Here is a 22,012-nt window from a genome sequence, read left to right as displayed (position 1 = left end):
TCATGACTTAAATCTAGATTATGAAGGATACGATCAAAATACCATCCATCCACGTGTTTACTATTTGCGGACTATATTGATATCGGCAGAGAAAGATTGGTCTTTTGAAAAAAGCGCCAAACAATCATGACCTAAATCTAGATCACGAAAGATAAGATCAAAATAATAGCCATCCACGTGTTTGCCATTTACAGACTATATTGATATAGGTAGAGAGAAAGATTGATCTTTCGGAAAAATCGCCAAACAATCATGACTTAAATCTAGATTACAAAGGATAAGATCAAAATAGCAGCCATCCATGTGTTTACTATTTGCGGACTATATTGATATTGGCAGAGAAAGATTCTTCTTTTGAAAAAAAATCGCCATATAATCATGATCTAAATCTAGATTACAAAGGATAAGATCAAAATAATAACCATCCACGTGTTTGTCATTTGCGGACTATATTGATATCGGCAAAAAAAGATTGATCTTTTGGAAAAAACGCCAAACAATCATATGATCTAAATCTTGATTATGAAAGACAAGGTGATAAAAATGAAAAGAAAATGAAAAAAGAAATTCAGTTTTATTTATTTTACATATATCATAAGTTGAAACAAACATAGTCATTAATATTAAAAGCTTAATTCGAAATACATATTTCTTAACTTAAATGATATTTGATTAATTAGTTTTAGAGTCACTTATTTCATCTCTATAGCATCAGCTCTCTTCTGGAACGTTGTCATCCGATTCGATCTTCCGAGCTTTACCATTGACATCTGGATGATTTTGTTCACGAGACCTTTTTTTAGTTTCTGCAGAAGGTCCTTTCTCTTTATCCTCGCTAGTCTCATTGCTAGCATGAACTAACTCCATACGCGCAGCTGATATCATTGGTGTAATATCAAACGGACTGTGACACTTGGGACACGTATATGTACCGTACTTTTCATTTGGTATGCTTTGGGTTCGATACTTGTTTTCACCACCGTTGTCACTTGTGTCGACTTTGGTGTAATCGATAGGTTCAGGGTAAAAGGTTTTCCATTGGTTATTAAAAACATTTGGAGGGTGAATGGTTGGATCAGAAGTTATGACACGTTCCTGACCATTTTGGCTAGTGACCATATTATTGGTCGGAACCATAACATGATCGTACATGTTTGAGATCGTTGGAGTGACCTTACCAAAAACATTTGGAGAGTGATTCCAATCGGTTTGACCAGAAGTTATGACACGTTTGCCACGGTCATGACCATTTTGGCTAGTGACCATATTATTGGTCGGAACCATAACATGATCGTACATGTTTGAGATCGTTGGAGTGACCTTACCAAAAACATTTTGAGAGTGATTCCAATCGGTTTGACCAGAAGTTATGACACGTTGGCCACGGTCATGACCATTTTGGCTAGTGACCATATTATTGGTCGGGACAGTAGCATGATGATACATGTTTGGGATGGTTGGAGAAGCAAAAACTGGAGAAAACCGAGGGTTAACAAATCCTGAGATTTGAGGCATTCTCACAGCAGAAACCATGTTACTTCTCCTCTGATAAGCCATGCTTGAACTGTTGAATGTTAAGGTAGATGAATGGACTTGTGAAGCATGGTACGAAGAAGTAAAAGGTTGAGATGGAGAAAACAAATTGGAATGGTTTGTGTTTCGAGAAGTAACGAACGTTGAGCGAACCGTTCGGGTCTCATTTCGGTTAATCTGGATGGGAACAAATTCATTTTGGTTCATGGTATTATCAGCAAAAGGGATGAACTCATTTGGTAGTGAAGGCATCTTGAGAATGAATGTGTGTTTTAGACCCTTTGCATATCTATCTATTTATAGTGTTAGAATACATAAAGATTAAAATATAAAAAATTAAAAAAGGAAATATAAGGAATGATATATTTCATTGTAGCTATTTTTTTTAATTCTACCAATGGAAATCCTCTGTGAAATTTAAAAACTAGTCAAAGATTTAATACCTTTTTTGCATATTTGCTTAGATGTCTTAGGTGAGAATCATTAATATTATATCTTTGAATAATTTATTTCTATATTTCAAAAGTACTAATTAAATAATGTGTTACACTTGTTATAAAAAGGTCTTTTTGAATTAATATATTTAACATTCATCAAAGAGAGATATTTCGGTATATGTTATTAAATATTTTATTTTTTGTTAATGGCTTTACGGTATGTCATTAAATATTTAATTTCTATTAGTGGTTTTCCGTATTTTATTATTGTTTTTTTCGTGTGGGAGAGACTGTATCTTATTAGGAGATTAGTTGTTGCTATAACTCCTACGTAGGACTAACAATAGATTGTTTAGATGTTGTATTATGTGTATTGAAGGTTTTTCTTCTTTCTTTTTTTTTGGCGGCGTGTATTGAAGGTTATCATTTGCGCTAAACGGAATTTTAATTGTTTCTATAGGCTTCAGCCTGGAGCTTAAATATTAATACGTACTAGGTTTGACCCGCGCTTTAACAGCGCGGATTTGTTTTTCTTTTTTTTTTAAATAAATTTTGAATAAGTTTGTGAAATGAAATATTTTTATTTATTTTCATTGTATTGTTTTATTTTTATTTTTATTGTATAAATGGGTATTTATATTTAAAATTGAACTTGATTTTTTTTTGCAAAAATTTGAAGTGGTATTTTAAAATTTTTCAATCAATTTTCACTTTTATGTACTGAATTTTTGAAAGATATAATTTTAAACAGATTTAACTTGTGAATAAATTAATATTATATTATTTTAACAATTTTAAGTCTTTCATTATTAATATTAAAATATTTTCAGAAAGTTTTAATTATATTGAAAAATAAATAATAATAATTATGTGTAAATAGTTGTTAATATCAATATTAGAATTTGGCCCAAACGAAAAATGTGAAATTAGATAAATATTAAAATCAGCCCAAATGACCCAAAACCGTGAAATTAAAGGAACAAAAAAGTTTGGCCTATAATTAAAAGACCCATTAATTAAAAATGATACAAAATAACAGAAATACCATTTAATGAAACCTGCGACTTCTTTATAATAGAAAGGTAGGTTTAGGTAAAAATTCAAATATGATTCTGTTTTAATAGTATAGACTAGATTTTGACCCGCCCTTTTAAAGGGCGGGTATATATATATTTTTTTTTTTTAATTCAATTTCCATATTTATGTATTTCTTTGTAATCATATCTGTGTATAAATATTAATCAAAATCGCTTTTATAAAATAATAGCAATTTCATAGTTGACTCGATATACGCTCGGTTTTTTGTATTGTAATTCTATGCATGTGTCTTTATAATCATATTTGTCTGTTCTAGTTCTAGATCTTGACTCTTAGGTATAATGTTGGTTTGTAACTTTTTCTGTAAATATAAAACATTTTCTATAATTTGTTCTCATATAATAATGAAATTTAATTTATATGTTTGTGTATAAATTTTTTAAAATATATGTAATAACTTGTTCCATCATATCAATACATATTAATAATAGCTAGCTATTAATATTTATTTTATCAAATATATATATTTTAAATTATAAATTTTATGCATAGTATTTTTATAAAAATATTTTTTATGAAAATAAGATAATTCATTTACATAACCCGCTGATATTAATTTTAATTATATTTTAAAGCTTCAATTTAAATACAAATTTATTAATTTATATTGGTCAAATTTGTTTTTTTAATTAAATAAATTTACTATATATCATTCAATCTGTCCCATACTTGATATATATATTGAATTATTTTTTAATATTATAATTTAAATGTGTATACTATAATATGAAATTTTTGATTACTTTATATAACTTACTTTAATATTTAGCTTTAATAAGTTGATATATGTTGTACAAATCATGAATATATGTTATTATTTAATTTAATTATTTTATAATATAGTTAATAAATGGATTAAGTTACTTTACATTTATTAACTGGTGGAGTAATTTAACTATGAATATAAATTATATTAAAATTGTAGAAATTTTATTTTTTATTCTATATGTAAAAAATGAATTAATATTTGTTTATAATTGTAGTTAATATTAATTACGAATTTTAATATTTAAAAGTAAATATTAAAATGAAATATATATTTACATTTTAAATTAAAAAATATTATTAAAATGAAATCTTAAAGAGATACTTAATAATATCTTTTAGAGATCTTATTTTGAAAAATATTAAAATAATAGATTAGATATGGTATATATTTAATAACAACTAAGTAAGAAAAATAATAGGAAATTAACTAAATTTTATGGTCCAACCGAGACTACTTGCAAGTAGATATAAAGTTCTCATGTTATAATAATATTGATACGTAACTAAAAATACATATAAGTAAACTATACAATTTTTAGTTCAAAGAAAAAAAATTTGTTAAGACACAATAGATACATATGTACATCCAAAGAAAAAAAAAGAATCATATACATCTATTTAGTTAGAGAATTTAAGATTTATAATATATTGATATTTAGTTACTTAAAGAAAACAAATCACAGATATTTCTAAAAAGATATTCTTTTTTAATAAATTTTTTTCGTGTGGAGTAGTTATAGGAAATTTAGTTGTTAGTTTAAATAAATAATAAATACAATTTTAAATTAAAAACAGTAGCAGTACTGTAAATATTTTGAAAACCTAGGGGATGTCAAAAAAAAAATTGCTATTTTAGTTGTATTGATACATTTTATTTGTGGGGATTCGCTTTTGTTTTGTTGGTGTTACACCTGCATATTTTTTTGACTTTATTAAAACAAAATATTAATCTTGGTGACAATCACAATGGTAAGAAGATTTCCTTTCATATCCTGTTGATATCGTGTTCATAAGTTTAGACCATAAATATTTAATAACTATTTTTCAAATCTTTTGTCACTTACAACTTAACAATTGTTTTTTTAAGGTTGTGTTATGGGTTACCGTCGTTTGAATCACTTACTCTAGTGTTGGATTTTCAGAATTTTTGGCTAGTTTAAATTTTAGAAAATACAGATTTATTTTCGAAAATTAAATAAAAATCTTACATGGATTTTTATATAAGAGTGTATTGGTATGAACACATTTATCAAAACTGATGAACCATACCAAAAATAGAAGTAATGCGAACCAAGACAAAATGCTAAAAACTAATAATGTATCTACATTTAAATATTTAAATAGTATGAAGAAACTATTATAATTTTATAAATCATTTAACTTCTACTAATGGAGGTACATATGTGATTTATAAACATATTAATTAAGATATATGCAGTATTTTTATATTCGATCATGATCTGCGATCGAACTAGTAAATCTAGTGACTGCATATAATCTAGTTTGGCTTAGGTTTTTTCGTATATCAATCTATTAGAAATTCTATCAATTGATTTATATATCCACAAAAATTAGATTTAACAAAATTCATTAATTAAAAATTTAATAAAACTCAAAAAATCTGATGTTAACCTGTGAATCGACAACAGTTGATCTAATAAAAATCCATAAAATTTGATAATATATATATTATTTGATATGTCATATAAGTTAAATTTATTGCATTTATATTATGTATTTTTATTAATGGATTTTATTAAAATTGTTTACCTAGTTAGGTGATTAATGGGCTCGTTTGAGCTTAATACTTCTCGTGTTCAAACCAGTAGGAGCATATTTTGTTTTTGTTTTTTTGGTTTATTAAATGGATGGCATTATCGTAATTAGATTATCATTTTCTTTGCAATTTTTTAAGTTTTCTGCAAAAAAGAATTTTGTCGGCAACCTAAAATTCGTCAAAAATCACTAATTCTATGAGATTTTTTGTTGTTCTTGCATCAGAATTCGTATATATATTTTCTAATATGTGATTTATAAAATTCAAAACTCGTAAAATCCAAAGGCCACGATCATTTTAATAGACAGGCGTTTGATTATTGGAATGTTTGACATGTAAGGTCAACATGAGAAGGTTATATGAGAAGTTCACGTTTTAATCTTGAGATGTAAGGTCAACATGAAAATATCTCATTTTAGAGAGAGGTTTAGAAGTCGTTGGTAGTTCATAGGAATGATATAGTTTTACTATAATATTTTAGTCGACCAAATAATTGTGTATACTAAATAAGTCTATTGACTAAGGTATTCAAATAGAAAATTTCGTTAACTTTATGGTTAACTGGCGAAAGGAGTAAAATATGGGGATAATATGTGTATAATGTTAATAACATATCATTACAAATATATAAGATAAAACCGAAAAAATTAAACCTAATGAAAATGATGAAATAACCTTATTTAAATAGATTTTTGAGAATAATTCTCTTTTAATAATATACTTTTAATAGTTTAGATCTTTGTGCACTTTTTTTTTTGTACACTTGATTATTTAGATTAAAAATTGGTTTATGGCTGACAAAAAAGGTTGGTATAATGATTGAACCTCATATGTTAAGCAAATTAATATAATGAAAATGTCATTATAATAAGGTCTATCAAATATATAATGACATACCATAACACTACTAATAGAAATAAAATATTTAACATACCATAATACCATAAAACAAATTTATTATTCTAACGATCACATAAGTGGAAGTCTCCTTGGTCCAATGGTTTGATTAAGGGTTCATGTAATGCTTCTATACCCGGAGGTCTGGGGTTCAAACCCCAGAAAATACCAAATTATGCAGCTTATGGAGAAACAGATTACAGGAGATCTTCAGCTTGGTGTAGGGCGTACCATCGAACATGGATCTTATATGACGACTCGGAGAGGTGCAGTCAGGCGTGTATTCTCACAAAATGGTAGAATTGTCGGCTGTATAATCATCTTTGTAATATTCTCATCATTGTAATATCATAATTAATCGATAATAATCGATTTTGACGTTAAAAAAAAACGATCACATAAAGTACCGTAAAACAAATGAATTATGATGCTAATAAAAAAAGGATATTGAAGTACGAGAGCCACACGATGACATCGACGGTCCAGATTACTCAGCATTTTTCTTTAAAAAAGAAAACCCTCTCGAATTTGAAATCCCTAACAGTCGAGTAAGAAACTCAAATCTAAGAATCATGGCGGCAACGAGCGACGAGCAGATGAGTTTGCTTCTCTCCACCTTCGATCAGATCTACGAGGTTGAAGTTTCTCGATACTCTCTTCCGATCTCTCGTTCATCGCCGTACTGCTCGGAATATTCTGTTTTTGTTTTGCTTTCTCTGATTGGATTCGATTGCGATTATCTTCATCTGAGATTCAATCGAACCGATTGAAACTGGAATCTAGAAACTACGATTAGGTTTCTATCAAATCATCGTCATCATGATTCATAGTTTTGATTTGTTGCTCAGGATTTCAGAAGCGGGATGAATGAGATGAGCGTTTTCAGATCGAGGAGCAATGTGGAAACCAGCAGAAGAGAGGCGCTTGAGATTAGCAACAAGACTCTCAAAGAAGGTTTATGGTTTTTGATTGTGTGTTTTAGATTTTGATTCACTAGTGGTATGAATCTAATTGAGTGATGATGAATGAACCTGCAGAGAACGAAAGGTTGAAGAAGTTACATACAGAATCGTTAAACAACTTCGTTGACCAGGTCTTTGATAGTTTTTTCTATAGCTATCTGTTTCTTGTTGTTGAGTTCTTGATTCTCTTTCCTTTAATTGGATAACATTACAGCTTGAGCATCGAACTAAGTGTCACGGTTTAAAAGAAGAACTAAAGAGAGTGAATGATGAGAACAGAAGCAAAGAACATGTGAGAGAGATTGCAATCTTTTCTTGTGATATAGAAACTGTGCTATGTGCACCCATAGAAATCTCTTTTTTTTTTTTTTGGCAGGAACATAGGAATGCTTTGGAATCCCTTATGCAGAAGCATGTAGCAAAGGTTGAAGAGCTAGAGAATAAAATCAGGTGAAAAGCACCACATTCAAATACTCTTTTATTATAACTGACATGTTTATTTTGTATCTCATCTTTCAATATTACGTACAGAAGCCTTTTGGTTGAAAAGGCAACAAACGAAATGGTGATTGATAGGCTGCGCCAGGATTTGGCAGCTAACAAATCTCATATTCAAGCAATGTCTAGGAAGCTGGATCGAGTCTATTCTGAAGTGGAATCCAAGTGTAAGACTTGGCAGACACCTGATATGTTCAAATTGCTTTCAGTTTGTGGTTATGTATATGGCTTCCTAATATAAATCGTTTGATAGATGAAGTCGAGGTTCAGGATTTAAAAGACTGTCTTCTAATGGAACAAGAAGAGAAAATTGATATTAGTAACAAACTTCAGAGTCTGCAGAAGGAATGTAAGAGTCTCTTCTCCTGGCTAACTCAACAAGCCTTTTATTTTAAACAGTGATAGATTGGTTTGACCAAAAAAAAAAACAGTGATGGATTGTTTTGGTAAAATGTATGGCAATTGTAAGAGTTTCTTCTCCTTACAAAGTTATTGAGAAGTTCTAGTCTAGGTTTCAGGTTTCAATAGCAAGATTAAGAGTTCAAATTGCTTCTTTAGATAGTATAATCCAAACCTAATGGCAGTTCCTTGATATTCTTTGCAGTGGTTATAAGTAGAACAACAGTAGCCGAAAAGCAGAGGGATACAACTTCATATCGACAGGTCGAGACACTGAAGCAGAAGCTAATGAAACTGAGAAAAGAGAATGAGATCCTTAAACGGAAACTATCTTCTTCATAAAACCGCCAGGAACAAAAACTTTTCTTGGCAAATTGGTCCCTTAACGTGTAAGTTCCATAAATCCAAACCACTTTTTAATACAAATTGTTTGCATAGATGATACAGTTGAAAACATACAACACCACAAATCCAGAAGAAGAAATTCATTAATATGAAAAACGATATAAAGTTAATGCAACACACAAAACAATTTTGAAGGGGAAAATAAAACAAGATACCGGAGAAAGCTCACTACCGGATTTAATTAAAAAAAAACATAGAATTCCTCTCGGTGTTTGGATAGTTAAGTACAGTGTAGAATCAACGTCCGTTGTTGAAGACTCTGCAGTTTCTCCTGATCTCACCAGCACGTCCGGTAAGGACTCCAATGGTACCCATTTTCTCCATTGCCTGAGCAAATCTCTGTCTGAAGAGCGAATTGCTTTGTGCAAAACTCGACACAATTCCACGGGTTGCTCCATCGAGAGCCAAGTTTTGATCAATCCTCATAACTGCTCTTTGTCTCTGCATCTCTCCGTAGATTGCGTTATCCACGACGAATGGAGTCCTTTGGTCCAAGAACACGGATGGGTCATTTGGTGCACGACACGTGTTCCTCAACCTTTTAAAAGAGATGTATTAGTGGGTCAGATATACATAAAATTGATGTTCATTTGATGCTGCTATGTATGAAAAATACGTACTGAGCGTTCAGTGAGCGGTCCATGGCAGGGTCATTAAGCCTATCCTGGAAAAGACTGCAATGGATAGAACCAACACTGTGGCCACCACCAATTAGTGTAACCATATCGTTCACACTCATGCCTTTAGCTGCAAATGCTTGGATGGATGCGGACACAGGAATTGTTGGTCCGGGTAAGTTCACATCGGCTGGGTTTGACCTTAATCCATCACGTCTTCCTGTTTTAATCAAGAAGCTTGGACCACCTGCTAATTTGATCGCGTCTCTGGTGGCTAGAGCTACAATGTCTGCACATGAGACAACTCTAGGGCACACAGCCTCGAGCCTTCTCTTAATCTCATCAATCACCTCATAGCCTCTCACGCTTGCATTTGGTCCTGTGCTTTTCTCTGATGGCCTTCCAGGTCTTGGGTCAATCAAGAGGGAAGCATCACAACCCTACACAATCATTCAAAACATTGCTTGATCATTATTAAACGTCTAGATGTATTAGTGAGTCCATCATGTATATATATTATTCACACACACAAGGAGAAGATTACGAACCGTAACAAAGCAATCATGAAACTGCATACGAAGCAATGCTGCAGTAATGCTAGGATCACGACGGAAACTTTCAGCGACGACAGTAGAAATGATAGATCCAGCGCGGTTGCATGAGGGGCCGTAGAACGCAAACTTGAGCTGCGCCAAAGCAGAGGGAACAAGGAAACAGAAAAGTAAAAACAAAGTAATTGACTTCATTTCCTTGCCTCTCCAGTGAAAACTTAGAAATATTTTTGGGTTGCAATTGTTAGTCGTAGATTGCATATTTATATGTGAATTTATTAACAAGACATTGACGAAGAGAATGTTTCATATCAAAGACGTGCATAGGGTAAAGGTAGATATTGGCAACTGATGGTTTATAGGAATACATTGTATATATAGTAGTTGTGTTTTAATAAATGTTTTCATAAACGTCTTTTATACGTCAAAAGACCGGTTCCGGCCAACTTGCAATATGTTTAACAATATGAAAGGTTATATACCATTTCTATTTCGAGAAGTGGATACCGACTCAGTAAAATATGCAATTTGTTCAGTTTTTAATCTCTTCTCTCTCAAATAAAACAAGTTGTAAAAGAAAAAGAAAGAAAGAATAGTCTGCATGGTCTGGTTCTTGCTGTACAGGACATAAAAAGAAAATAGAGAAATAATATAAAACGCTACAATACGCATGTTTTAGTGAAAATAATCATTCAGGAATATGACTTGGTTGACAATTGTCCTTCAAACCGACGAGTTCAAGTTTAACCAGAGCGTCTGGATTTTTACCCAGTCAAGACACTCCTGTACCCTCCTTTTCTTTGCACGTACAACCGAGGCAGTTTAGAGAAGCTCTCGCTTGTACACTCTTCTAGACAGCCAAAAAAAAAATACTAACCAAGTTCGACAATGTTTCGTCCAAACGAGAAAGCGTCGACTCAATTTGTTTAGGATCCAACTTGGTACATATGTGTTTGTATGTAAGCTTAATGTTAGTTTTTTTTTAATAACCCTCGAGTTTGATTAGCTAATCTCTTTTGGATCTAAGAATACATTTTGTTAGACCTCCAAAAAGATTAACGTCACCCTCTACTTCTTTAAAGAGGATTTTTTTTAATCTTTACATTTACAATTATACAATATGTATGTTTTCCTCACCTCATCGTGACCTTCCTCACCTCATCGTGACCTTTAGTTTTGATTGCTATGTATTAGGGCCTAGTATGAATAAGTAGTTTACTACTTGAGTCTAACGTTAGACCAATGATTACCCTGAGGTGGTGATTAATTAATTGTTGATGCTTAGGTATATCTCATTAAATCCTTCATTTAGAGTATGCTTATATGCCATAGGAACTTTGATCATTCCGTTGTAGACCATAAGTTTTTTTTTATGCACGAAAATCTGTTTGAAGAAATGCATTTCCCGTAAAATAAAATGCATCAAGTAAAACTTAGCGAATAGTTTTGTCTTAACCACTAAGAAGATGTTCGAAAGGATTATAAGTTTACTGGACTTAATTATTAATACTTGTTAATCATTCACAAATGAGAGTTTGTAACTTCCAATAGTTAGCAAAAGAGATCTACGGCCTATGAACTGAGAGCTGGTTTGAATGAAATTAGTTAAACAACATAAAAATGCACACAATAGAATAGCATGAGAAGTAACAAAAAACAACAGAAGAAATTATAAAATGCAGTTACATATCAAAACAAGAAAACAATAGAATATGATTGCAGGGAAACAAACAAACTTGCGGTTGATTATTCAAAGAGTAAAAATGGGGAAAAGCAAAAGAAAAAAACAAACAGTGGTCAGGACAGTGTAGAATCAACGTCAGTGTAGAATCAACGTCCGTTGTTAAACACTCTGCAGTTTCTCCTGATTTCTCCAGAACGCCCGGTAAGAACCCTAATCCTACCCATTTTCACCATTGCTTCAGCAAATCTCTTCCTAAAGAGTGCATTGTTTTGTGCAAAGCTCGACACAATTCCACGGGTTGACCCATCAAGACCCATGTTTTGATCAATCCTCATGACACCTCTTTGCCTTCGGATCTCTCCGTAGATTGCGTTATCCACGATGAATGGAGTCCTTTGGTCCAAGAATACCGTTGGGTCATTTGGAGAACGGCATGTGTTCCTCAACCTAAAGAAATGTATTAGTGGGTCACATTCACATATATCATTTGATAAAAATAATAACACATGTAGTCTAGTTATTTGTGTTAGTATTCATTTACACACATACACACGTACCTAGCATTTAATGAGCGGTCCATTGCGGGGTCATTAAGTCTATCTTGGATGAGACTACAATGCACAACACCAACGCTGTGGCCACCACCAATAAGTGTAACCATGTCGTTCGTATTCATACCTTGAGCTGCAAATAATTGGATGGATGCACCCACTGGAATTGTTGGTCCGGGCAAGTTCACATCGGCTGGGTTTGACCTTAATCCATCACGTCTTCCTGTTGGTACTGAGTACCTTGGACCACCAGCTAATGCGACCGAGTCTCTGGTGGCTAGAGTTACAATGTCTGCGCATGAGACAGTTCGGGGGCACGCAGCCTCGAGCTGTCTTTTGGCCTCATCAATGATCTCGAAGCCTCTGACACTTGCATTTGGTCCGGTGCTTTTCTCTGATGGCCTTCCGGGTCTTGGGTCGATCAAGAGGGAAGCATCACAACCCTGTACAACCGTATCAAACATTGATTAGTCAACGTTGCGTCAAGAATATATATATATTAGAATATCAGCATTCAGTCTGTATAGCTGAAGTATTTAGTAATATAGTATTCAATATGTAATATAAGTTTCTAAAAAAATTGAGTTTCTTAATCGAAAATTCTTTCATCTCTCGTCACATTTTTATTTTTTTTTTATTTTTTTTCTTAGTTTTAATAATGAGAAACTCTTCTGGAGACTATGGATAGAGAGGACATATATATATACACAATAATAATAAGGAAAAGCTTACTAACCCTGACAAAGCAATCATGAAAATGCATACGAAGCAATGCTGCAGTGATGCTACGGTCACGGCGGAAGCGGTTGGCAACAACATTAGCAACAATAGATTCAGCGCGGGGCATGATCGGCCGTAGAACCAAACCGGAGCTGCGCCAAAGCAGAAGGAGCAAGGAAGCAGAAAAGGAAAAACAAAGCTGTGATTGACCTCATTTTGAATGATGAGCTCTGCTTTGCCTCTCCTGTGAATGTTACTTTTGGTGGTGATGTTCTAAGTGGCCATAAAATGCATATTTATATAAATTTGGGGGACATGACATTGGCAAAGAGAATGTTTCATCTAGACGACGTGCATAGGGTGAAGGTGGGATACATTGTCAATTTGACTGGTTTAAAGGAATATACATTATGTATCATTGTGTGTTCAATAATGTTTCATAACAAATGTTAGCGTTTGTCCTCCACACGTCGAAGATTCAACATGGCCAACTTGGAATATTTTTTGAACAACTTCCTTAAAACATTAAGACGGCTTTTCCGAAATGGTATATATTTTGAAAGGTACCATTTCTTTGTCAAGAAATGGACCTTGTTTAGAGCCGACCAAAAACTTGAGCCCTGACATTGAAGAAGACCATCAGGGCTACTGGCTACATCAGGGCTACTGGCTACAGACAAGTGAATGGTTATGTTTGCAAAAAGATTCTTCCGACCAAACATATTGTGGGAGGTGAAAATACTCGAGTTAAAAATCCCACATCACACACAGAAGCTCCAACGTGGTAAATAGTAATTACCAAAGGCTGTACCTTTTATAAAGTAAACTTTCAGATCATTTTAATTAAATGAAAAAAAATCATTCTTATGTCTTCTTATTCTGTCAAATATCTCAAACAATACCATATAAAATCAAAACAAACAGGATTAAAACAAGAACACGAAACTGTTCTTATTTGATAGTGTGACCAAATCTGTCGTGTAAAATATCGAGATTAAACTTTTTAGAAAAACAGATACCTAGATTTACATAACACATTCAGCTACATTGGCTCTCCCTCTAGCACTTGTTCTTTCCCTCTCTATCATAAATGAGCCTCCTCTCTAAAACCTCGTACGTAAATAACCCACACAGCAAACGATTCATAAATTGTAAGTGTTGTAGCCACCACCAACATCAGAAGCCGGTCTATATTCCGTTCCATAAGTTTGCCCATTCAGTGACGGCGTGTAGGTCGACGCCGACGGACCCGCAAGCTGAGAGTATGCTGTTGGTCTATACTGCACCGTCTCTGTGCCAATGTAGCCGCTGCTCGAGAGCGGCTCTTGAAGGTTGCTCAGCTGAGGAGGATATGCAGGTACATAACCAGCGTCGACTCTAGCATATCCCCTGAAACCGAAACCGGTTCCTTGTGATTGCTGATGAACTCCTACACAAAGGTAAACGACAAATATTGATTTTTCCAATACCATTTCATGCAACACACACACATATACATATATATATATATATATATATATATATATGTATATATATATATATATGTAGATGGAATGTGTTATTACTTGAATTAGTTGCTGAGCAGTTTGTACTTGAGAAGATGTGCCTTTGATTTCCACTGTGATTTGATCAGGATGTGGACTCTCTTGAATGGTTATGGTACATCCGCTTCTTCTACGGATGAAGGCTATATTAGCTCCTTCTAAACCGATAATATCCTCCGCATAGGAGAACGGTATTTGCATCGTTTGAGATACCTGTGTAAGAAAAACGCATTACAGAAACGTCTTTACTAGTTCAAAGAGATTAAGCTTAGATGCCCTACGATCAAAGACACTAGTAAAAGACTAAACATAGCAAACATGTTGAGAAAATAATGTACCAATGGAATCTACCTGTGTAACAAAAGCAGCAGAAACTCGAGAAAGGCCAGGAGAGTGTCTAGCAGACATTGCAGGATCCTGACTGTAGATAGAAACTCCAGAAGGCTGAACAAATGACTCCACCCGAGGATCCCGCTCCAAAAACAGAGCTTCCCTCCGTGCCAAGAGCTCAGACTCGATTGCATTTGACAAAGCAGCATTGAGAGATGACTGGTTGTTAGCTAACGGTTCTTCCTGACGAACTTGAGAGACTCTAGCTAGATACTAAAGACAAAAAAACTAAAAGTTAAATGACAGAGAGAACAAAGAAGTAGTGGTTTCAGAGAATCAATCAAGCTTACTTGCTTCTCGAAGAGAGGAACCACAGAATGGTCGACTAGAAATTTCCTTAGGTGTCCTACAACCCCTTCTAACGCTTTTACAATCTTTAAAGCTTCCCCCTGCAAATCCACTATCCTCTCATCTTTTGCAGCATAAAACGGTGTGTCCTCTGCCAGCAAAAGATGTACAGTCTACTTATTATCATCCGGTTAAAGAACTATATATAGCAGAAAATGAAAACGTAGGCACAGTTACTAAAAAGATGGTAGATGATGTTTAGTACCGTCTGATAAAATGCGAACTGATGCACCAGAGTTCTCTACTATAGATTTAATAGAGGATCCTTGTTTCCCAATCAAATTAATCGCCTGAGAAGATGCAACTAATAAACGCACTGAAGAGAAGGCACTTGCAGCGTTTTGAAGATCCTCATCATCATCACTATCAGGCAACCCCGAGACTCGTCTGAACACCCGTACGACTGCTTCCATCGCAGGGGACATGTAGGCCTCTGGCTCTTCCTTTGCAGATATCATCACCTAAAACATAACAGTGGACACAAGAACTGAATCAATAAACATAACGAAATAACTCAGTGGACACTTTCAAACTACAATCAAACCTAGAAAGCTTACAACTTTCCCGACAAAGAGCATCAAAATGATCATAACCCCATGAATCTAACTACTGATGATAACGAAACCCTAATTTTCTCTAATTAGGTTTAAGAAAGTTACAACCTTTAGAAAACAAAAAAAAACGAATCCCAACTCGGATTAGGTTAGAAAATTAACGGATCAAAAGGAAAACGATTACTAACGATGCGATCAGGAGTGGTAGTGGGACCGTCGAGGACTTTGATGCGAGCGCGAGTCTCCTCGCACATCTTCCTGATGATATCTCCTTTGCGTCCGATTATAGCTCCGACTTTAGATACCGGAACGATCACGCGAAACACGCAATCCCCAGGCCAGCCTGGCCATCTCTCCGCATCGGGGGCAGTCTCGGCCGCTAAGCTATCCGGTTGATTCGATTCGGGGAAGGCGCCGGAGGTTTCGTTGAGCAATGAGGGGCCAGTGGATTCCGAGGGTGTGAGGGTTTGATTCTCCGGGAAGTTTGTAGCACCGTTCTCCGCGGAATCGGCGACGGCGGCCATTAGAATCGGAACAAATTAAGAAAAAAAAAGGATAGGGAACGGGGAGACGACGATTTGACCTCTGGATATATACGACGTCGTTTCAGTTCAGATGTTTTAGGCTATGGGTATGTTATGCAGGTTAGGCCCGTAATGATATTTATTTGGGCTTCTTTTAGCCCGTGAGCTATATACTTTGTTCTTCCGACAAACAGCCTTTATAAGACCAAGGATATTTAAACTCAACTTATATGTGTGTGTTTTAAAGTTCTATCCAGATTCGGTTAGGTTTGTCCGAGTCTGACTGTCTGCTTGTGATATTTATCCAGAGTTATGCGATCATCTTATTCTTATGGGTTTATATCTCTCTGCCTCACGTGAAAAGGTTGTACTTATGATAGGTTTATAGACTTAAGTTTGATTTGGTAAAATAGTGTTTGGATGTTAACTATTGCTTCAAAGACACTACAGTAGTACACTACTGGTGTATCATACATTCGTTACCAGTCTTTTTTTTTTTAAACGTAGGTTATCTTTGCTCTTCCATATATATTGATATGTCCTCTGGATTAATGTTTTCCCGGTCCTACACCTCAAAGGAGCTTAACGTACGCTAAACTTCTTTGAAAATTTTATATATGTTCAGTAACATAGTATATTGAACTGTATCATATTCTACGATTGTCGACATGTATTTAAATAACGGAGATTGGGAAGTGCATTATTCATTTTACCGTAACTTAGGATATATTATGTTTTGTACGCTTTGGAAGATTTAGTTAATATATCTTGTCCTCATTCGCAATAGGCAATGGAAAAGAAAGTGACGTGACCTAGAAATTATGTGCTGGCCTAGAAGATACTTATCCCTTTGTGAGTCTTTTTTGTATTTTATTCTTTCGACTCAAAAGTTTTTATTTTCAAAATTTACAGATCTCAATCTGGTCATACAATTTCCATTGGATCCGAAACAATAGCTAGTGGCATGATACACTAGAACACATGGATCATATAACGCTGAAAATGCATCATCTTTATAAACGGTTGAGCAACTAGTATGTAGAGTCGCATGGTCTTTTAACTTTTCACATGTTTTGATATTTTTTCGAAGTACTACTCTAATTAATCATCACTATCTAAATTTTGAAAGCACGATCATTAATTTGATTGTTTTTTCTTATCACTCGCGAACCAAATATTCTCCATTTCTTATACTCACCAATTTTTTTTTGACGTCATAGTCACCAGTTTTTTAATTTATTTATCTCTTTGAATCTGGTTATGCCTTAGTTAATTACTTGTTCTTTTTTGTTCTTATTTTTCTACGACCATTTTTTTTTTGCTCTTTTTGTTTGTTTTATACTTTTCATTGTTTGGGTTACCAAAAATGTTTAGAAAGTTTTTTCATAAGGAATGGAAAGCAATGTGAAAGAGCACCACTGTTGCAAGAGTCCACATGCCGAATCAAAATTAGGAATTTAGGACAAAACGGATATATGTGTGTGTGTATGTTAATGGTCCCCTCTAACACACACATATGTAATAGAAGAGAGTTCACTTGTAGCTTGTAACCATTTGAATCAATCTTGTACAGTGCCCTAATCGACTCTCAAGGGTCACATGCTTAACATCACACTTAAACATTATCACATGCAGTTTCCAGTTATATGTAGTTTTTTGGTTAGTTTTTCTTTTATAAAAGTCTTACTTATTTTTAGCACTACTTTCCAGTAATTACATCATTGTTAACATCTTTCCAAGTTCCAACACCAACGAAAGGTGAAATCTACAGTTGAAACTCCGGAAATAATGTCTTTATCCAAAGGTAAACATATCAGATGATATGAGTGAAGATAGCTCATCACAGTAGCTTCCGCGAAATTAGAAGAAAAAGTCAAATACACAATAGAATCTTCTATGTCCATCGACCTAATGATGCTTACATAACGAATTCAATTACTAGGTAATCAACCATTTCAAGAGACATTTATTTTGAGGTTCAAATATTTTTGTTTTATTAATTTTAACATTAAGAACGAATAAAAGCGATTTAGAGGGAAAACAATGAAGAAAAGAAAACAAAAGGAGAGGTCACATGTTGTCATATGAAAAGAAGTGTAATAATAACATAAGAAGATTCCAAAATAAGAACTGGGATGGACTTTGGAGACAGTGGGCAGAGTCCGCAGACAGATTTATCCTCTCTTTACATTTTCCCTATTAGATAAATCCCAACTTTCATCCTTGCCAAGTTCTCCAACACATATTCACTCCCTTAAAAATAAATAATATTTGTGGTTTCTTAAAGGAAATATGTTTATAAGCTATTGTTCAAACAAAAAAGATTGGATTGATTTTATCAAGATATGTAAACGATGGGGGAAGGGGGGCAGTCTACTGCTGTAATTTTGATTTTATTCATCAACCAGATCACATCACATAATTCCACTTTTACAAAACGTCCAGTCAGATTATACTATGATTATGACTGCACATTAACAAAACGTCCAGTCAAATTACACTATTATTATGACTGCACTACGTATTAATGTTTGAAACGATGTCTTCTCGTTTTAATGTTCCAAAAAGACTACAGTAAATCACAGCACGAAGTACTTTACTATTAATCACTGGAGATTAGTTGCTGTTTTAAACGCATGCATCTAATTAATAAGCCCAGTAAACGTATCACTGCCATTTGCCACATATTACTTCCGGCTGGATGTGGATGATATTAAAATAGGTCCAATAAAAACAACCTCAAATTGTTTTCTTATTTGATTTACATGTATAAAAACAAATAATTAATTTTAACTTTTTTATTATTTATTATTTATCTTTACTGTTTTGTCATGTTCAAAAAAAAATCATATACCTTTCTGTGAGATTTAGTTTTAGCTGACCGGAAACTTGTGATCAAGTGGTAAAGAGAAGGGGTTGGAATGTCATAACATTTAAAATTTGATTCATCTATAATGCAAACCTAAGTCACATTTTCCTGATTACTTATATGGATATGGATGTATTTCGACCCATTTAAATACTCATGAGAGAATCTATTTGTGGACTACACCTCTCACACAAGGATTATGTCTGTTTCTTTAATAGACCCGGGTTTAACTTTTTTGATTTAAAAAAATTTTAGCTCCATGCTTTTCTTCTTCTTTTGTCTTGGTCAGCACTCCATGCTTCTCAATATATCAAAGATTTGAAATGGAAAGTATTATCTCTACTGTTTTGTCATGTTTATGATGTTTTCTAAAAGATGATTTCAACTTCTTTATGTAGTATTATTGTTAATCTAACGAGCTGAGAACTTTGTTTTATTTAGAAAGCCAGAAAAATGTTAATACTACTATTCATTATCTTCCAAGAAATTACATTTTGTGTATAATTTCGCTATACGGTATATAGCTTATACCTCTACTACTCTCGCTCTGTCTCACTTTTCACCTTTTCCATTGTCTTTTCTAGCCGCAACTAACAGAGAGCCTCCATTTATTTGACTACATTTAACTTTGACAAACCCTAACGGATCTTTTCTCTTTTCTTATACCATCTCGTGACTCTCCCCCCCAATCAAGTCGGTGTCTCGGTGACTCTATCTCTCTCCTCTGTCTCTAATCTTAGATATCTTCATTGAGGTTTTTTTATATTTCCTTTCTAGTACACAAAATCTTTTGATGCCATTCTTAGTGTGTTGACCTTTTTGCTAAATTTAGTAAACAAAGATTTTGTCAGACGGTTTAGGGTTTATCATCATCCTATAGTGAAAACACAGAACAAAACTAAAGTTTCATTTCCCAAAGTTCTATTACAACTTTCCTAAAAAGGAAACCTTAAAAGCTTCTCTCTCAGAATTTTTCTCTGTTTTATAACTTCTCTTTTTTTTTTGGTAAAATTCTTTGTTTTAACTTAATTAAGAGTTAACCACCTCCTCAAGCCTAACAGTTATCAGAACTGTACTCCTCTCTGTTTCTTGATTTTCAACCGGAAAGTTCCGTTTCCTATCGGCAGAGAAATGTCGTCTTGTCTAAGCGGCGGCGGCGGCGCCACCTATACTTTCGAGCTGAAAATGAAGAAATCTCCGCCGTCTAGAGCCGCCTCCTCACACAACACTCCTTCTCCGTCGTCTACAATCTCCGAGTCCAACTCGCCTCCGTTCACAATCTCCACAAGAAGGCCAAGGACTCGGCGTAAACGTCCGAACCAAACTTACAACGAAGCTGCGGCTCTTCTCTCCACCGCCTACCCAAACATCTTCTCCTCCAAGAGAAACACTCTGTTTCTTGGGACTAAGTCTCCTCTCAGCGACTACGACCAAGCTTCCGAGTTACTTCTACCGTTTGAGACAATCGAGGAGGAGACAGCTTTCCTGCTTAGTCCCGCAATACAGACCAAACCGTATCAGTTCTTGGAGCAGAAAGAGGTCAGTTACAACTCCTCGGAGGTGACTCGGTTTGAGTTATTTGAAGATTTCGATGCCAAATCGATTATTCTTGATGAGGAGATTGAACAAGGGATAGATAGTTTTATGGGAAGCAACGAATCAAAGGACGGTGAATGTACAACGATGCCTTGGTGCGGAAGCTCCGGAGGATTTGAATCCGTCGGAAACTTCCCATTAGGGCTCGGATTGAGGAGCTCTCTCCGTGAAGACCATGATGATGATGATGATGCGTGCTTGTGCAGATATCCCACCGTGGAACTCGAACACATATCTTCGAGATTTCAGACCATCGCAACCGCCGTGGCCGCACTAGCTGATGACGGCAAATCGGATGCAACGGTAGCCGTTGAAAAGAAAAAGAAGACCAAGAACAAGAACAAGAACAAGAAGAAGAAAATGGCTTCGGCGGAATCAAAGAGCGTTAAAGATCTGAAGACGGAGAAGAGAGTGAGTCTGTTTTTGAAGCTTAACTACGATAGGGTTTTAGAGGATTGGTCGGATAAGGAGTCACCCTTCACTGATGAGATTCTTGGTGCTCACGCAACCGAAATCGACATTCGTGTACGTTACTTTTAATCCCCTAATCTCTCTTTCCCGCCACATTTTCAACTCTTTAATTTATTTCTAATTTTTTCCTAGCTATTGGCTTTTCAAATATGTGTGAGCTTTTGAGATTCTTAAAGCAAAAAAAAAAATCTTGTTTTCTTCTCTTTTAACTGGATCAAATCATTAGAAGATGACTTTTAAGAACAAATTTTAATAAAGGATGAAAGATTTCTGTAGCAACATGAAATGCAAAAGTTACTAATGTGTGAGGGTTTTGTGGAACAGGCAATGTTGGCTGAGATAGATTTGTTTGGAGAAAGTGGAATATTGAGAGAAGCTAGTGTGTTAAGGTATAAAGAGAAAAGGATGAATCGACTCTTCTCCAACTCCAAACAAATTCGATATCAAGTTCGCAAACTCAGTGCCGATCAACGACCCCGTATGAAGGTAATTTATCTATATTCTTGTCTTGAAATGGTTGTATGCATTGATGGTTATAGAATGATACTAATGTTAATTACATTTTTTATATGAGCTGCGGTTTAGGACAAAGATTCTAATAATAATATGATTTGTTTTCTCATCGACAGGGACGATTTGTGAGACGGCCCAACATATTAAGTGGTTTAAGATTGTGAGAAGAAGATTGGAATCTCTTTTGTTTATTCATCATGTTTGATGATCAAAGTTGTCTTTCCTTTTGTTGATCATTTGTTCATTTCCTTCGAGAATATATATCGCAGTGAAACGTCTTGATGCTAAAGCGAGTTTATAAAACGC

At 34.3% G+C, this 22,012-nt stretch overlaps 6 protein-coding genes across 8 annotated transcripts; 2 read left to right on the top strand and 4 right to left on the bottom strand.

The window, feature by feature from the left end:
- Positions 1–711: 711 nt before the first annotated feature.
- LOC130510460 (uncharacterized) lies at positions 712–1,557 on the bottom strand. Its single transcript, XM_057006794.1, has one exon. It carries the CDS (start codon positions 1,555–1,557, stop codon positions 712–714), a length of 846 nt encoding a protein of 281 aa, XP_056862774.1.
- Positions 1,558–7,059: 5,502 nt separating this feature from the next.
- Positions 7,060–8,804, top strand: LOC108852517 (protein At-4/1). Its single transcript, XM_018626022.2, has 8 exons — positions 7,060–7,145; positions 7,359–7,464; positions 7,548–7,603; positions 7,687–7,764; positions 7,849–7,922; positions 8,004–8,137; positions 8,224–8,319; positions 8,575–8,804. Exons 1-8 carry the CDS (start codon positions 7,083–7,085, stop codon positions 8,709–8,711), a joined length of 744 nt encoding a protein of 247 aa, XP_018481524.1. The 5' UTR covers positions 7,060–7,082; the 3' UTR covers positions 8,712–8,804.
- On the bottom strand, positions 8,744–10,251 carry LOC108849996 (peroxidase 44-like). The gene is made up of 3 exons (XM_018623588.2): positions 9,940–10,251; positions 9,395–9,831; positions 8,744–9,312 (listed from the first exon to the last, which is right to left on the bottom strand). Exons 1-3 carry the CDS (start codon positions 10,201–10,203, stop codon positions 9,012–9,014), a joined length of 1,002 nt encoding a protein of 333 aa, XP_018479090.2. The 5' UTR covers positions 10,204–10,251; the 3' UTR covers positions 8,744–9,011.
- A 1,463-nt stretch (positions 10,252–11,714) lies between these two features.
- LOC108853060 (peroxidase 44) lies at positions 11,715–13,143 on the bottom strand. Its single transcript, XM_018626521.2, is given in 5 exon segments — positions 11,715–12,073; positions 12,184–12,620; positions 12,914–13,017; positions 13,020–13,040; positions 13,043–13,143. Coding segments are annotated over 5 exon segments (933 nt in total). The 5' UTR covers positions 13,113–13,143; the 3' UTR covers positions 11,715–11,772.
- A 680-nt stretch (positions 13,144–13,823) lies between these two features.
- On the bottom strand, positions 13,824–16,296 carry LOC108848400 (RNA-binding KH domain-containing protein PEPPER). The gene is given in 7 exon segments (XM_018621756.2): positions 13,824–14,287; positions 14,290–14,326; positions 14,463–14,654; positions 14,793–15,044; positions 15,122–15,270; positions 15,385–15,640; positions 15,922–16,296. Coding segments are annotated over 7 exon segments (1,470 nt in total). The 5' UTR covers positions 16,258–16,296; the 3' UTR covers positions 13,824–14,039.
- A 3,395-nt stretch (positions 16,297–19,691) lies between these two features.
- LOC108853682 (protein CHLOROPLAST IMPORT APPARATUS 2) lies at positions 19,692–21,954 on the top strand. 3 transcript variants are annotated; one of them, XM_057007668.1, is made up of 4 exons: positions 19,692–19,880; positions 20,235–21,247; positions 21,518–21,679; positions 21,823–21,954. In XM_057007668.1, the coding sequence occupies exons 2-4, from the start codon at positions 20,258–20,260 to the stop codon at positions 21,868–21,870; spliced, it is 1,200 nt and encodes a 399-aa protein (XP_056863648.1). In that variant the 5' UTR covers positions 19,692–19,880; positions 20,235–20,257; the 3' UTR covers positions 21,871–21,954. The 3 variants fall into 3 exon arrangements, with proteins under 3 accessions (XP_056863648.1, XP_018482600.1, XP_018482599.1); XM_018627098.2 differs by having other exon boundaries at positions 19,693–19,880; positions 20,254–21,247; XM_018627097.2 differs by having other exon boundaries at positions 19,693–21,247.
- Positions 21,955–22,012: the final 58 nt, after the last annotated feature.

This window comes from Raphanus sativus, chromosome 4, assembly GCF_000801105.2.
Source record: "Raphanus sativus cultivar WK10039 chromosome 4, ASM80110v3, whole genome shotgun sequence".
NCBI classification, from domain to species: Eukaryota; Viridiplantae; Streptophyta; class Magnoliopsida; order Brassicales; family Brassicaceae; genus Raphanus; species Raphanus sativus.
The sequence above is the reverse complement of the archived record's forward strand: the minus strand, read 5'-3'. Positions and strand labels throughout refer to the sequence as shown.